This window comes from Ochotona curzoniae, unplaced genomic scaffold (genome assembly GCF_017591425.1).
Source record: "Ochotona curzoniae isolate NIBS_2020 unplaced genomic scaffold, NIBS_Ocur_1.0 contig_2688, whole genome shotgun sequence".
Taxonomy (NCBI): Eukaryota; Metazoa; Chordata; class Mammalia; order Lagomorpha; family Ochotonidae; genus Ochotona; species Ochotona curzoniae.
In genome coordinates this window covers 12,792,285-12,809,887 of record NW_024465553.1, presented here as the reverse complement: position 1 = coordinate 12,809,887, position 17,603 = coordinate 12,792,285, and the positions used below count along the sequence as shown (strand labels likewise).

General features: G+C 45.8%; 1 protein-coding gene across 3 annotated transcripts in view; it reads right to left on the bottom strand.

Annotated features, from left to right (window-relative positions):
• STON2 (stonin 2) overlaps nucleotides 1-17,603 on the bottom strand; it is an 87,335-nt gene that overhangs the window by 3,134 nt on the left and 66,598 nt on the right. For all 3 annotated transcript variants that reach the window (XM_040975211.1, XM_040975210.1, XM_040975212.1), the window contains 2 exons: nucleotides 7,057-8,895; nucleotides 844-1,046 (listed from right to left, as the gene is read on the bottom strand). In XM_040975211.1, the coding sequence (XP_040831145.1) occupies nucleotides 844-1,046; nucleotides 7,057-8,895 (2,042 nt within the window). The remainder of the gene's footprint in view (nucleotides 1-843; nucleotides 1,047-7,056; nucleotides 8,896-17,603) is intronic.

The window sequence follows — 17,603 nt, the reverse complement described above, 5'->3', positions numbered from 1 at the left end:
ATTTTATATTTTTTGTAAAATATTGTAGCTATAATTATAAAGGGATTTAATATATTAATCTTGCCTTGAAAATAAGAAACTTCAACTGAATTCAATGCTAAGGGTGTACTTTGAGATCAAGAATTTAACAAAGTTGCTTTTCTCAGCAGCACTAGATGTACTTGGATGTCTAAGATGTTAACACTTCATGATCACGCTGGGGGAAGTGCTATCTTCTTTCTGGCCACAAGGTGGCGGGTTCGCTCTTTCCAGTAGCTCGAATGTTTCAGCCCACATAGCTAAGGAAACATTTACAATAAATTTAAGGAAACTGTCACGAGTAGAAAATTACTATAAAATCTTGTAAATTCCTTTTTCAATAACTCTTTTCAGGATCTGTCATTAAATCGACAACTGAATTTTTAATTCTTCAAGAAAGTATCACTACGTATCTCAGAAACATTAAAAGTGCTTATCCTGTCCGTAGCACTGATGTACATGCTGAGATCTTCAGATGCCACCCGGTCCTACAGCTCAGTTACACGCTTTGGGTTAGCACCTTCCTGACATTTCAATAAGTCATACTGCAAATAAGTGATCACTTTATCTCACTGCTCTTTTTCGTTGTTGTTCCAAGTGACAGAAACATGATATTCTCCTCCTTAACTGGCCTCTTTATCTTTTCTCAACCTTTCCAGTACCCAAGAGATCCACTTACAGCACAGCAGATTCCTCCACAATTCTGCATGAACTTCCCTGAAGGCAGGAAGGGAACGCCTGGCACTGGTTAAAAGCAGCTCAGTGGGGGAGGGGACCAGGTGAACAGAGGTACTTGGGAACATGGCAGACGCCTGGCGAGGCTACCTTGTAGCTGTAGTGCGCCGAATAATTGACCCACTTCCTGACATCAATCTTGTCCTCCACAGAGATGGATCTTACAGCGGCCTTGGAGGCTGAGGTTGTGGGCATGCTGAATTCCACATTCACGTGGTTGGCGAATCTGGAAGGCACCTCCCGGTCAGAGCCGAGTTCCAGGTGGCAGAAGAAGCAGTGTGGGTGACCGGAAGCTACGAGAAAAACAAAGTAATCAGAGGTGAGGTTCTGTGGGGGAAAGACACTGGAATGTGAGGGCAAAAGGAGCCTGCTCTGTAACAATGCTGAGTAGAAGACTGGCCTCCGTGGAAACCATGCTCGGGTTGTTGGCCAGAACACCATCTGAATACAGTCGTCCTGGGATCCTAGCAATGAAACCCACAGCCCGAGAGCCTACTCAGGTCACAGCAGATGCAACACAGCGAGAAACAGGGGCTGCAGGTTGGCAGAACACAACAAAAGGGAGCAGCACTCAGCACCTAGTAAGACGCCAGTGACAGCCACCTGGAGCACAATCATGGCTTTCCTTTGAAAGACGAATTGAGTTCCCGTAATAGCATTTCTTTATTTTCAGAAACACTGTTGGCATGTCTCTGTGGGTGACTGATACGTGTGAGGCACAAAGGCCTCATGCCCAGCCCGTGTTAGAAGCACACAGAGGCCTGGACAGAACACCTGGGTTCACTGCTGGCTCACCCACGGAAGCCACAGAGACCCCACACTCGGGGCTTTTGTTCTTCTCTCATCTCAATTCTTCACATGCAGGTTAGAGTACTGGGGGGAGGGAGGAAATGAGTCGCCTAGAACTCTGTAACAACATCATATAAACTGATTCCCAAAACCTATGGGCAAGCGGGCAGCACTTGGACAGCAAGCTTAGGGTTGCATTTTCATTTGGGTTTTTATGGAAAAGAGTCAGAAGGTAGTTTTGTGACTACAACCACTGAGGCAACAAGGCCGCGTCTGTGAATATTCCTAACAATCATTTGAGGTCACAGCAGTTTGTTATTACTGTTACTGCTTATTATTTCTGTGGAAAAATGAGGAAAGCAAGATTTCAGGAAGCCAAGCGAGCCGCCCCAGGTCATGACCGGTGAGCGCTAGGACTGAGACCTGGAGCCAGGGGTCTGACTCCACACTGCTGTTGACCACAGTGAGCTACGACCTCCTGGGCTCTAAACTACACAGTGGCGGCATGTGCAAGGCTTCCACATGGGTGAGGAAGGAGAGAAGTGCAGGAATCCTCCTATGGATCACAGACATGAAACGGCTTGGACTTCAATATCTGATACACCCCGTTCCTTACTCTAGCTTACCGACATGAAACAATTCTAACCTTCTTTGCTGGTCTGGGTAGGACTTTTTCATTTCAGAGCGTAAGGACATAGATACCAGCTCCCCAAAGAAACGCTGCAAGGTGAAGTATTTTGCTTTCACAAATGTAACATATTAAAATCATTATTTCTACAGTCATCATGTTTGGAAAATAATTGAAAATTTTGTATTGATTCTTAGGGAAGGGATTTAAATGACATATGATAGTAAAAATTACATTATTTGAAAATGAGCCCATTGAGTATTTTTAAGACTGTACAGCACAGATGTAATTAGATAGTTCTCATTTATGGGGCATTTATTACATGCCAGATAATGGGGTAGGCACTTAGAAACATTATCCAATTTCACTCAGAACTGGCTTGATATTAATAACCCAATTTTATAGGTGATAAAAATGAGGTCCCCTGAGAGGGTTAAATAAATTGCCTGAGGTCACACCACTATTAAGAGGTAGAGCTGCGGATAAAATTTAAAAACTGACTCCAAACTATGTCCTCAATCCTTCTCAATACACTGCTATGCAATCAGATCACTCTAAAGCAAACAAGAGTTGAATTCAACAGCAGCCTGAATAAAAATTTTATCAAATGACTCTTACTTGAACATGTTGGAATACTGTGAAACCATTTTAACCACAAAGACACCACCCCTTCTACTTCACTGAATGATATTCATACCAGATTCTGAGATGAATCCCTCACACTCCCGGCATGCACTATGAGTGGCACAGGGCGGGGAGACAATTAGAAACTGCTCAGTTCATGGTCATGAACTACAAAAACCCACTACGGCATCTTTCTTGATGAAGTTGAGAAAATTTAACATTCAGGTTTTTATTTTCCATAAAGGGTTGCTTTCTCCTTACCTAGTCTAATGAGAATGGAATTCCAACCAAGAAATCTACCAATGCAAAGAATGTTTATTTTATTGGTATACGATGACTTGTTCTAGTACCTTCTAAGATTAAGAAAAATTCTTTGAGATGAAGCTGGGAGGCATCCTTAGGAGGGCTCAGTTAGAAGTTGCAAATGAACAGGGCTTGGCAAGGCAGGGCCCTGATGGCCAGAGTCATGTTGGAATTCATAGATAGCCATTTAGTGCCCTGGTGGCCGGGGCTGAGACAAACCCTCTGTGGATGCAAGCTTGTGATAGCAGAAAAACCAGGCAGCTGAGCTGCTGGCCCAGCCTGGCTGCCTGCAGCCTGAAAACCCGCCTTCTGAGGTCTGGGGATGCAGAGCCAAACACAAGAGGGAACGGGTGTGGAAGGGTTCCGGCCTCCCCACCAGCTCAGCCTAGTGACCTCATGTGGGCCCCAGCTACGTGACTTTAATGGAGGTAAGAGAATTATTAAAAATTATCTCTAGAGGGCAGCTTCCCAAGGCTAATAGCTAGACAGAAGAGCTCGTATTACTCCTAATAGCTCATCAGATCTCTGGTTTGGCTGAGTGGAGCACTGGAGAGGAGGGCCAGGAGCTGGGCACAGTGAATACTGGCCATGGACAAGCACCATCATTTGGACTGGGATTCAGAACCTGAACATTTGCAGTCTCCAGAAGGGGCTGTTACCAACCTCCTGCACTGATAATGGAAATATACTGTTGGCCAGAAGGACGAGAAACTCACTTGGCGAGTTTTACCACCAAAAACGTTCTATAACCATAACAGCTAAACACAGCAATGGGGGTGGGGGACTAAGGAAAAACATCTCCAAATCTCCTTAGCTTGTCCTGCACCTCCAAAATCTTCCTCAGGTGAGGCTCTAGTAAGCTGAAAATACACGTGAGTAATACAAAAGCTGCATCGTCTCGGGCTTGAGCCTACAGAACCCTCTCCATTAAGCATTAAGGAAAGTCCCTGCTAAGGCCTTATTTTTTTCTGCTGGTCCTGTGTCCATTCTGCCTTTCTTGTCATCTCTGTCTTTTTCCACCTTGGTGTCAAGTCAGCGAAAATGCACTGACCGCCCATTTCCAAGCCATGGGCCATGACACACAGAACAGGGGTGGGCCGGCTCTGGCAGCTGAACCTCAAGGAGACATGACCACCCATTTCCAAGCCATGGGCCATGACACACAGAACAGGGGTGGGCCGGCTCTGGCAGCTGAACCCCAAGGAGACATGACCGCCCATTTCCAAGCCATGGGCCATGACACACAGAACAGGGGTGGGCCGGCTCTGGCAGCTGAACCCCAAGGAGACACATATCTATTTGTTACTACGTCTGCCCTGAACACTACCTCTCTGACTCCCCCTGCGTTTCCTAAGTCCAAGCGACAGCTCCCCTTTCCTTTGCTTTAAAGTCTCTGATGCTTATAAACAAAGATCTCTCATTTAGTAAGCACGTGAGAGAAATCAGTTGGAACAGATGACCTATGTTTGTACACACCGCAAAAACAGCAGCTCTCTGGTCTCCTGGTGGAAGTTGTTCCAACTCCAGTTTTTTCAGCCGCTGACAGGCAGCTGGGCCACTCAGAGGGCAGCCTTGTGACTGCAGATGTGCCACACATTACCTCCTGGCGCTTCCCTTGAGGGTAAAGAGACTTCACCATGCTATCCCCTCAGGTCCCGTCTAGCTTGAAGATCCAGTAACTCTGCCACAATTCTCTCTCCTTAAGGGCTTTGGGACCAAAGAGAATCCAGGTTCTGCCCTTTCCTCCGTCAACTGACAGGCCTGAGTCAACACGGATAACACAGCATTGTCACCAGGAGAGCCCAGGGCTGATTTCAGGTGAAATGAATAAGCAAGCAGAGAGGAAGACCTTGTCTTAAGACGACCGTCAGTGCAAAGACAAAGGGTGGCAAACGCAGCCTCTGTCCCAGAGGTGCGAGCTCCCTTCAGTCTGCACTACTCTGCCAGCTGTCTGACACAGACGGCCCTGCTCTGTGACTCTCTCTGGACCACTTCGGAAGCTGCCAGGCCCTCTTGCTTCCTCCCATCATGTTCCATTCAAGATGTGATGCCGTGGGCCACTTGGAGCAGGGGAGGGATGCTCTGAATACTGTCAGGATTTATAGGTGAGAAAGGGGGAAAGAAGGCCTGGTCGCTTAAGAGCACAACATTAACAAATCCACTTGTGTTGATAGATTGGCAAAGTTCACATAAAAACAAGAAGAGAAGTTGTCTCAGGTTTTCCAGGCTTGTTGCCTGCAACTCAGGTCACTCATTCTCAGAACCTGGGCTATTATGGTTGGTTTGATGGCCCCTGAGTTTCGTCATTGCAGGAAGTACCACTGGACCCGGGAGCAAAGTCATAGCCTTCTGGGTTCACTCAAATGCAGACGCATCACACGTAACTCTGAGCAGGACAGCGAGACTGGAAGCTTTAGCTGCTTAAACCAAACACTCCTTCCTTTACTTTTTTTTTTTTTTTGACTGGCAGATTTTTAGCCCTTTTGGATCTTTCTTTCCCATCCTAAATGTCAAGATCCAAACTCTGAGTCTGAGATGATTCGACTGACCAGCCTCCACACAGTGCCTGGAGTCAGGATCGAACCCCTCCCATGTGTTGTATTCTTATCTGGACTCAAGCCGGGTGCAGGCAGAAGATGCCACTTCAGAGCCCACCAGCCTTCCAGGATCCAGAAACAGGCTGCCCGAATGCCTCATGCCAGAGCTCATACTCAGTTGGTTTTAATTTGAGAGAGAAAGGTTTCATCCACTGGTTCACTTTCCAATGTCCAAACAACAGCCAGGGCTGGGCCAAGCCAGGAGACAGAAACCCCATCTGAGCCTCCCCACGGGTGGCAGGGATGCACACACTCCAGCCAGCATGTGCTACCTCCCAGGTGGTGCACTAGCAGGAAGCTGGGATTAGGAACAGAGCCAGAAATGCAACCCACACACACTCAGGGTGGGAGGCAGGCTTCCCAAGAGAAACCTTAGCTGCTGCATCAAATGTCCACCCCCACAGCTAATATTCAATGAGTCCCAAAAGAATAAAAATCCAGAGGACACCACGGAAACTTCTTAGTTGCCCAGTGGGAAGAATAACACAGTCTTATGGAAGAAGGGATAATGAAGTGGTGGTGTATGTGTGTGGTGGCATGTGTATGATGGTGGTGGTGGTATGTGTGTGATGATGTGTGTGTGGTGATATGTATGTGTGGTGATATGTGTGTGTGTGTGTGTGGTAGTGTGTGTGTGCGATGGTGGGCTGTGTGTGTGTGATGATGTGTGTGTGTGGTGCTGTGTGTGTGTGTGGTGGTGTGTGTGTGGTGGTGGGTGTGTGGTAGTGTGTGTGTGGTGGTGGTACATGTGCGTGGTGGTGGTGTGTCTGTGCGGTGGTGGGCTGTGTGTGTGTGATGATGTGTGTGTGTGGTGATATGTGTGTGTGTGGTGGTGTGTGTGTGGTGGTGGGCTGTGTGTGTGTGATGATGTGTGTGTGTGGTGGTGTGTGTATGCGGTGGTAGGCTGTGTGTGTGTGATGATGTGTGTGTGTGGTGATATGTATGTGTGGTGATGTGTGTGTGTGGTGATATGTGTGTGTGTGTGGTGGTGTGTGTGTGTGTGGTGGTGTGTGTGTGTGGTGGTGTGTGTGTGTGTGGTGGTGTGTGTGTGTGTGGTGGTGTGTGTGTGTGGTGTGTGTGTGGTGGTGGGTGTGTGGTAGTGTGTGTGTGGTGGTGGTACATGTGCGTGGTGGTGGTGTGTGTGCGGTGGTGGTGGTGTGCGTGTGGTGGTGGTGTGTGATAGTGGTGTATGTGTGGTGGCCGAGTGAACTGAGCTCTGCTTATTTTTCACTTGGCTTAAGTATTTCTACTGTCTCTCACCTCCCCCGTGCCATCACCAGTCCCATCATGTGACAACAGGAGTGTGACGTGGGGCTTGGATCCCAGCCCTTTTGTAATGATGTAAGAGAAAGCAGTTCCTACCTGAGTTTTTGTCTGGCAGCCGGTTAATCCTCCACACGATGGAGTTGAAGGCATGCTCATACTTGGCAGATCCCAGGGTCACCCTCATCACAGGCTCAGAGCCGGAGATGCCAGCTGAGCCAAAACTTGCCCCCCGGTTCACTTTGGCTTTCAAAGACTTTTCCCCCAGGACGCTCTCCCGGCGGAAGTTTTTTACCCACTCGCTGGGCACAGGGTAGCGCACCATCACATTCTCACAGGGGACCTGAGTGAGAGGGTCCCGGTTGGAGGAGAAGCCGGTGGACATCCTCAGCCAGCTCTGCACCTCCACCTCCGCCCCATTGATGCTGGCTGCCGTCCTGAGCGTGAACGGCAAGGTCTTCTCGGCAAACACCGTCCTGAACCGCATCAGCTCAAACCGGCATGCATCCAAGGGGTTGAAGAGAATGACTCGTGAGCTGTTGAAAACATCCTCATCTGCACACCCGTGAAAACGGCACTCGTGGAGCTTGATCCACTTGGTGGTGGTGGTGGGCATGATGTCCTGCCGTGAGACAATTTCATTCCCTTTGATGAGGACGTCGTTGAGGCCCAAGCGGCATTCTGCGAGCCCAGAGAGGAAACTGAGAACGTGGATCCGTGTCAAGATGTGGTGCTGGAGGATCTGGTTGTCGCCTTTGCTCACGATGCCAGAGAATTCATCTCGGACATCCACTGTTATCTCTTCTTCCAGGTAATTCAAACCAACCGTGCTGAGCTCCATGGACATCACTGGCAGTTCCATGAGACGGTCCTGCACCGCACGGATGAAGCTCAGGAAGTCGTCATAATTGGTGGTGCCCAGCTTGATCACTTGTTCTCTTTCTGCTGTATGGGCCACAGCGGGCTTGGGCTGGTATTTCTTCTTCTCCTTGTATGTGACGCGATCTATCCGCAAGCTGTGGATCCTGCCATTTTCATCATAGTTTTGGAGCCGGGGTTCTGAAATCTCATGGTAGATTTCCAGCTTGAACTCACGGAAGGGTTTTTCCAGGCCCTGCTCGTAATAGAGCTGCAGGTAGCCAGCATCCGTCAGTTTGATGTAGATTGGTCCCCAGTGTCGGGAGGACATGATGTTCTTCTTCTCGGGGATTCTCAGCATCATGGGCCACCCGTCCCTGGGCTGGGGCTGGGCCAAGCCAGGCAGGTGAGAATCTAGCTCCATCCAGGCTACAGGGTCATCATCTGGTAATGTTGCGCTGCCCAAGTGATCAGGGTCATCAATTTGGAGCTGCTTGAGCTTTTCAACAGCAACAGAGTGTGACTGGCTTTTGCTCGAGTCATCAAAACTGATGGCATCTTGGTAGACGACAACAAGGGAATCCCTCTGACTTTGGCTAGCGGCACCGGGCACAGAACTGTTTTGGGAGCGTCTTTCCCGTTCCTCAAAGAAAGCGCTGAAAGGGTTGATGGGGGAGGGCTGCACATCCTGCAGAGTCTCATTGAGGAAAGGGTTGGTGGCGCTCCATGGTGGAGCCTCGCTTTTGGATGGCTGGCGGCTTAAGGAGGAAACGTCCAGCTTCTGAACTTTGGAGAAGTTCATCAAAGTGCTCCTGGGACGGTCCCTCTTCTTAAATGACCCAGTTGAATTACATGTTACATCTGGGATCTCAGATGCAATAGGTGGTGTATTCGGCTTCAGAGGAGAGGTGACCAGCGGCCCAGGGCACAGGACTTCATTGTCATCAAAGGTGACCCAACTGGGGAAACGAGTAGAGGTCACTGGATGGGCAGGGTGCCCATTCGTGGCTGGACTGCCAGCTTGCCAGCCAACGGCCTCCATTTCTACTTCTTCGTCTTCCTGGAGCGAGGAAGAATTGTCTACAAAGAAGAGGAGAACATATAGCAGCTGCCATTAGGGCCTTCTTTAGATGTAGGACACTGAAGTATGGGGATGGGAAGTGGCTAGAATTTTATCTAGTACATGGCCCATTCCAAAGTAGCCCATAACCTTCCTCAAATGCTTGCCATTTTGTTGTCATTTTGTAATAGGTAAACCAGAGGACCATCACAGAAGATTCAGTAAGAGCACATTGGCTCAGCCAATACAGAAGCATTCAGTGGTGAAACCAAGATCCTTTGTAATTTAAATCAAAATACCTTCCCTTCATTTTATAGAAGTTTCTGGAATAGATGTTTTCTTACTTAGTTCTATGGTATATATTCTTAATTTTTAAACATCTAAAACCACACCCTATATAAAATGTGATTGTTTTAGAAAACGAGTTATCCTCTGTTAAATGATAATATGATTGTAAATAATGTACTTTTGTTGGGTGACAAATTTACACAAGAAAATAAGAAAAACATAAACATTTCAGTAGAAAACTTACAAAAAAGAAACTAAAAATGTTCAATAAATATATGAAAATATCCAACCTCACCAGTAATAAAGAAAATGCAAATTAAGCAAGATCAAAAGTTTTTCTGTAGTCAGTGAAGGTAGCAAAAACTCAGTGAGCTGCAGATATCTTGAGAAAAACACTCAATTGAGATTATATGTTGCTATAAAGCTTCTAAACTATGCCTTGGCAATTTAAAGTTTGTACCAGTGGTCACAACAATGATTTAAGAACTCTTCCCTAAGAAAATAAATTCATTCTGTGGATTAGGTCTGAAGAACAAAGAATCATTTTAGCACTATTTACTGCTGGGGAAAGATGTAATACATTTTAAACATCCAACAGGTGGGTGGGTGAATGTTCAGAAACTGAGTACTATCCAGACATCAAAATGTTTAGAAGTGGAAAGGTGTGTGACGCAGTAGGTTAAGCCACTGCCTGCGACTCTGGCATCCCATAGGAGTGCCTTTTCAGGTCTCAGCTGTTCCGCTTCCAATCTAGCGCTCTGTGAATGAACCAGGGCATGCAGCAGAGGGCGGCCCAAGTGTTCGGTCTCCTGCAGGACCGGAATGAGACCCGGAAGGAGTTTCCGACTCCTGGCTTTGGCCTGGCCCCATCCTGGCTGTTATAGCCATTTGTGAAGCAAATTAACAGAAGAAAGCTTTCTTTGTTTCTCTCTTCCTCTTCCTCTGTAACTCTGCCTTTCAAATATATAAAATGCCTTAAAAATAAATAAATAGTTCCCAGTATGTATTAACAGGAGAAAAAATGCACATAATATAATTTTGTCTTTTTTCCTCTGAACTGCTTTTCAGTCTTGGGGTATGTCTATTCCATAATTAAAAGCTTATTACGCATAAGACTTCACCATAACAGCATTCAGAGGAGATGTGAGACCCAAATGCTGAAGAGGAGATATGCCAAACCTTTCCACTAGTTCAATTGCCCTTATGATAAGGGTTTGCTGGAATTATGGCAACTGAAGGGATGTGAGGCCTTCAGCAGAAAGGTATACCAGTTACACATGCAACTTCGCATGGGTGCAAAGGCTGGCTTGTCACCCATCTTCTAAGCAGTCCATCCAGAGAGCAACTCCTTCAACTAAAAATGTCACTTTCAAAACATAACCACGAGTATGCATACACATGGATTCATATGCACCTCAGGAATATAACGGGCAAAACGCATTTTCTACATGTACAGCACTACAAAGGGATTTCAAAGCATTTAAAATTAAAAAATGAGGATTTCCTTCAAAGTAATCATGAGTTCATTTTTTCTAGGCACATAAGTGATTTAGTTTCTGAACAACGAACTGAAAACGACCAACAGCACATTTAACTCACTCGGCGATACTCTGTGATGAGGGCTGAGGGAGGACTGCGGGGAGCACCTCCTGGGGACATCAACACGCTCCTCCCTGGACAGCTGGGGAAGGGCTGCGCTTCCAAAGTCATGCATTTCTAATGAGGCAGCCCTATGGAGCTTGCATGAAAAAGTACTGCCACCTAAACAGTCCGTTATAGGCCCTCCTGGAGTTCATCACTATTCCTCCAAGATCATTTCTCAATTTATTTATTTTTATTTTATTCAAAAGGTAGAAAGAGACAGGTAGGCAGACAGGCAGGGATAGATAAATGGTGGATTCTCCTACTGTTAGACCACAACTTATTTTAAGTTCCTAATTTATATGATAACAGTAATCAAAGCTACAAAAATGGAAGAGAACATCAGAGCTTTAAAGGTACTGCAAATGTAGCAGACACTCTGTCATCATTTTTCAATAATTGATTTGCTATTGCAACAGCAAATGCAGAAAACGTACTGAAAGTTGTTCACTGGAATTTATTAGAAGTATCAAGAACAAGTGTTTTCAGATTGCTGCCAAGTTTCTCAAAACAGCCTTCACTGATATATAACAGCATACATTTAAAGTAGTATAATCAACTTCAGATCCACAACAGACACGTAAATATTTATGGACTAATCTGTAAAGTACAAGGGGGAGCACTGAATTCTAGGCTTGACAAGATTTTAAGTAGTAAGATTTGACCTTTTCATTATGTGGAGAAGCTGAGACTCGGCGATTTTAATTGAACTTCCCAAAAAGATCCAAAGTCAAAGTTTCCTTTTTTCACTTTCATCAATCCTAATATCTCTTAATGATTATTCATTATGCTCAAATCTAATTTTTGCCTTTGAGATTATCAGTAGTTATTCTGACACACAACTTCTTAACAGCATTGCTCAATGGGGAAAAGAAGTTAATTAAATAAGGATCAACATCCAATTACACAGAGATGTCTTTAGGCCCAAAGTCAAGTGATGTAATCGTCTAACGTGCAAATGTGTACAGCTCAGAGTAGGGCATGAACCATCTGAACCTTATCAAGGGAGCCTCTAACTTGAACAAAAGATGTGGAGACCTGCCCTGCTTAGTCATCACAATACACAGCTACCTGAAATAGGGGAGGGGCAAGGGGAGGAAGTAGGGGAGGAGGAGGGGCATGAGAAGAACAGGAGCCAAGGCTAAGTCTACTGCCCTGCTTTCAACACTCCCACGGGATGCTTTGGTGCTGGTGAAACCACCTGCTCAGGGAAGCTCCAGAGTCATCACACCCATTTTTTTTTTTTTAAGATTTATTTTGTTTGTTATTGCAAAGTCAGAAATACAGAGAGGAGGAAAGACAGAAAGGAAGATCTTCTGTCCAATGATTCACTCCCCAAGTGACTGCAATGGCTGGTGCTACGCCGATCCGAAGCCAGGAGCCAGGAACTTCTTCCAGGTTTCCTACATGGGTGCAGGAACCCAAGGCTTTGGGCCATCCTTGACTGCTTTCCCAGGCCACAAGCAGGGAGCTGGATGGAAAGCGTGGTGGCCCGGATTAGAACTGACGCCCACTGACGCCCGTATGGGATCCTGCCACATTCAAGGTGAGGACTCTAGCTGCTAGGGCACTGTGCCGGGCCCATGATGCCCATCTTAAGCACTGCCTACCACCATTTATAGAAATCTGTCAAGGATCCTCAACACTGCGATCCGATTTTGATTTAGTAAGGGAATCTATAAAGCAGTACAAAGCATTTTCCTCGGAGGACTGATGTGTCTGGCCCTGCTGGTTCTCCCCTGCTTCTCAAGATGGTCTGACCCAAAGTATTTCAGGCTGAGTGTGTGTTTCTGTTCAAGGAAACAAGTGCAATATATTCAATTGTTGAATGGCTGAGAAAATCTTTTTTTTTTACCCCTCATATTTGGTCTTTTAAAACAATTAATTCATTATTTGAAAGGCACAGTGACACAGATGGAGAGACAAAGGAAGATCTTCCATCTGCTGGTTTATTCCCCAAACAGCTGCAAACTGTCAGGTCCAAGCCAGGCCAAAGCCAGAATCCAAAAACTCCAACCTTGTAAACACCGGGGTCCCACATGGGTGCTGGTTCATGTCCTGGCTGTTCCACTTGCCACCCAGCTCCCTGCTTGTGGCCTGGGAAAGCAACGGAGGATGGTCCAAAGCCTTGGGACCCTGCACTCATGTTGGAGACCCAGAAGAAGCTCCTGGCTTCTGGCTCCAAGCTTCGGATCGGCTCAGCTCCAGCTGTTGCAGTCACTTGGGGAGTGAACCAACAGATGGAAGATCTTCCTCTCTGTCTCTCCTCCTCTCTGTATATCTGACATTGTAATAAAAAATAAATAAATCTTTAAAAAAAAAAGAGCTAGATAAGAAGATGCTTGCAGTGATTATAGGGAAAAAGTGCTCACAACATTTCACACTTGCCTGACTACTGAACAAAAACATTTTAATTAAAATGGAAAGATTTATTTGAAGTGCTGGGAGAAGAGAGAATGAGCTCCACTCCACTCGTGTGCTCCCCAGCGCTGAGCTAGGCCAGAGCCAGCAGCTGGAATCCAGTCCAGGCCTCGCACGTGGAGACAGGGATTCGAGTCCTTGAGCCGTCAGCTGGGCCTTGCCGTGTGCATCAGGAGGATGCTCAGAGCAGGGGAGGCCAGGCCTGGCCCTGCGGCACTTTGCAATTGGAATGCAAGTGCCTGAAGCGGCATCTTAAGTGTCAGGTCAAACATTTCCCAACTATTTCAGCTTTGTTATCCCTCCCTACTCTCTTTCCACAAGAACACAGATATACACTCTTATTAAGCAATACAAGACACACACTTTGAATCCCACAAATGTGAAGTGAATAAGTTCTTATTAAGCCCATTATCAGAACTGCCATATTTGGTCTGGGTGAACTTGAGTGAGAAGCAGACAGTGTCGACTGCATTGTGGAGGGCTCCACCTCACAGGCTGTGGCTCTATGCTGGTTCAGATCCTGGCTGCTTCATCTGCTCGCTCTATGACTAAATACACACACACATACACACATTTAAAATTTACCTGTGTGACCCATTCTATCCTTACATTTGTCTGCAACAAAAAATATAAATATTCTTGAAAAAATATAACTGTGGACCTAGTGGCTTTATTCAGGTTAGTGAAAAACTAGAAAGCCTACAATAATTATCAATGGGAAAATGGATAAACTGTATTAGATTCATACAATGAATACTAATATTTCAGTAAACACAGGTTTCCCATGTATACACACAACACCATGATGAATCTATCGCTATCTGAGGCTCACAAGTTCCTACTGCATCCTCTATCCTGGCTTGGAGCAGTCATTTAATCTCACAAAAATCCTGTAGCATAGATGTGATCCCTCTACTTTAATAATGAAAAAGACTTGCAGAGGATAAATAATACCTAGATTTTATTCATTCTTTCATTACATATTTACCATGCATCTAATATTTGCTACCAGTTAGTGTGAAATCTGCTAAGGATTTAATGTTACAAAAAACAGACCCAAGATTTAAACTCAAATCTTCCCTTACAAAACACTGGCGGATACTATGCTAGGCAAGCATTACAAAACAAACGCCTCTTGCCTTCAATAAGTTTAGGGTTTAGCAGAGGACACAGGTGGCAAACAACACAAAGTGTTCCTTTTTTTTTTTTTTTAAAGATTTATTTATTTTCATTGGAAAGGCATATATACAGAGAGCAGAGAGAGGAAGATCTTCCATCCGATGGTTCACTCTCCAATCGGCTGCAATGGCTGGAGCTGAGCCAATTTGAAGCCAGGAGCTTCTTCTGGGTCTCCGATGTGGGTGCGGGGTCCCAAGGCTTTGGGCCGACCTCAACTGCTTTCCCAGGCCACAAGCAGGGAGCTGGATGGGAAGTGGGGCTGCCAGGATTAGAACCAGCGACCATACGGGATCCTGGCACATTCAAGGTGAGGACTTTAACTGCTACGCTACTGCGCTGGGGCCACAAAGTGCTCTTAACATGTAGGCAAAGTGATGTATAAGTCCAAAAACTGAAACGACTGAAAGTTTTGCTGAAAACAGATGAAGCCAAACTGGCAAAGGATTTGACAGCACATTTGGCTGACACACCATTAGACAACGCCTGGAGGCACTGAGGCAGAGCAGACAAGATCTGGAGCTAAACACACCTGGTCAGGATCCCAGCATTCACATCTGTGAGATATGAATAATTATCCGATGACTTGAAGGGCTCTTGTGAGAACTAAAAAAAAAAAAGATCTGTGAAGCTTTGCACTCTGGCAGAAGATAGTCAAGTTTTTAAGATGCTTTTGGTTTTTGAACTAATAACCAGTGTTAGTCACATTGCCAACACATCTCCTATGAGAACTAGTGTCACTCTTCAGAAAGGCTTGTCCTTGGAGTAGAGCATGGCCCATGTCCTTGTGACCCTGCACCCACAGGGGAAACCTGGAAGAAGCCCTGGCTCCTAGCCTCAGATCAGCCCAGCTCTGGGCATTGTAGCCATCTGGATAGTGAGCTAATGGGATGGAAGATCTCTCTGACTCTTCATCTCTTGCTCTCTGTAAATTTTACCTTTAAAACAAATATAGTTTTAAAATGGCCTAAGTCTCAATACATACTACGACCCTGTGGATGAGGTGGATTTGACCTTCTCAATCTGAGTGGTTAGAGACCAGGACACAGTAACAGTGATGGCCACTCTGCAGACTGTGTCCTCATAAATAAACTTTCAAAAGCGTTTACTTGAGGTGCTCTGTTTGGCCAAGGGGTTAAGCTGCCAGTTAGGATGTGTGCATCGACTTGGAGGAGCCAGGTTCAACATCTGTGTCTAGCTTCTGATTTCTAGCTTGCTGCTGATGCAGACCTGGGGAGGCAGTGGTGAAGACAAAGGTAATGGTGTTTCTAGTATCCACAAGGGTAATTCAGTCCATCATGGCCATTGCAGGTGTCTAGGGATGGAAGCAAGAGATGGGAGCTTTTCTCTCTCTCTGCCCCTCAATACATTGAAGACAAGGAGAGACAACACAATAAGCAGTAGTAAGTGCTTTCATGAGCTGCCTCTTCTGTGCTCATTTTGATCCATATCAGATTCCCCTATCTGTTGGCACATTTTAAAAACAGATGGTAGCAGTTAAGTATTAAAATAGTTTGACAGAGACGGTCCAGTAGGGTAGGACCAACGTGGTAGACTTTACTCAATCTACCCAGGTTCTTTCTGTACTAACTAGAAGGCTTGCTTGCATCCAAGATTTTAATATAGATAGTGAAATAGGCTCAATATTTCTTCTGAACACAGAGAGGTTAGCGTTGCTGAAAATGAAGGCATTTATAAAAGAAGAGCTCAGAAGTTGCCAGTAAGAGTAAGGCTGCCTGACTCTTCACTGATAATTCCAGTCAAACCAGGATCATTAAAGCACCGAAGTTGCCATGGTGTTAGAGACCATGGGGCCACCTCCACTAAGCCCAGATGCAGTTTACCGGGTAGTTGGTGAACTGACCCAGAGGGTGCTGCCATCACCGTGTCATCACAGGGGACACTGAGGATGGCTCTACAAAGAGAATTACACATGGAGAGCGTGTGGGCAGTGGCTGACAGTGGGAAAACCATTTAAGTAATCCAAACGTCGGGTCCCTCGCCTATAAAACAGGATTATGATGCCCTGTGGGATATTGAGAGAGTTACAGAAATGTGATCAAGTGCCTGGCACAGTGCCCTGCAGAGAACAGGTGCCTAATAAATGTTTGCTTCTGCTACCACAGTAATTAATTAAGGCATTGCCATCCATAGTGCTTTATTTAGGGAGGGCACAGGAAGGGGAAGATAGATACCTGCTATGAATACATTGCTTTTGTTGGAGAGAGATGAACATGCTAATGGATTTTAATCTGCTTATACGGAATGGAGTTTGCTGAAGTGTGTGGTGAGGAAAGAGGGGACAGGCAACAAACATAAATGAGAATGAGAAAATGAGTACCGGGTTTGTATAGGATAAGGAGAAAGAGGAGGAGAGAAGAGAGAAATAGCCCTCAGAAGAAACATACATAGATAAAAGCCTTCACCCTCAGCATTTTATTTTATTTTTATTTTTTATTCTTCATCATCATTGCAACCTACATCAGAGGCTTACATACTGCCTGGCATCCATTAAATATTTTGCTAAGTGCACACCTGGATCAGGCATTGGGCGGCTTGCAGATGTTGCTGTGACTAAACACAGAGAAGGAACCCAACAGCGGTGATGTGAGCAGCGCCAAGCCAAGGCCCTGCCTCACAGACGTGCCCTTTGCCCCTTGGTTGAGTCACCGCACCACGTCAGTCCACAACACCAGTCATGACATGGAGCGATTCCTCTAGCAAAGCAGCAAGCCCTAGACACAGCTCCAAATCTTAACGTAGGAAAGGTCTGCCTAAAACTGCTACCCCGTCAGCAAACGAGATGTGTGAAATACTTGACTGTCCCATTCTGGACTAGGTGTTCCCCTACATTGCTTTTATTAAATCCTCAAGGTAATTCATAGTCATAGAACTTAACCTGATCAGATATCAATTAGGTTTCAAAACCACTACCTTTGTCATTGTTGTGAAGTATACAAACACACAGAGTGGTGCACTGGCATAGGTGCCGAACTCTGTGTACTTTCCCAACTGAGCACCTACACAACCAGCACTCACACCAAAGAGGGGAGCCCTCTGTGCTCTAACTGGGAGGAAGCACTACTCTGACTTTAAGCAATGCTGAACATTCTTGGCTACAGTAATCTGGCTTTCCTACTGCATTCTTCATTTTTCTTTATCTATAAAACCATCTGGAATTTTCTCCCGAGTTATTCCTTGG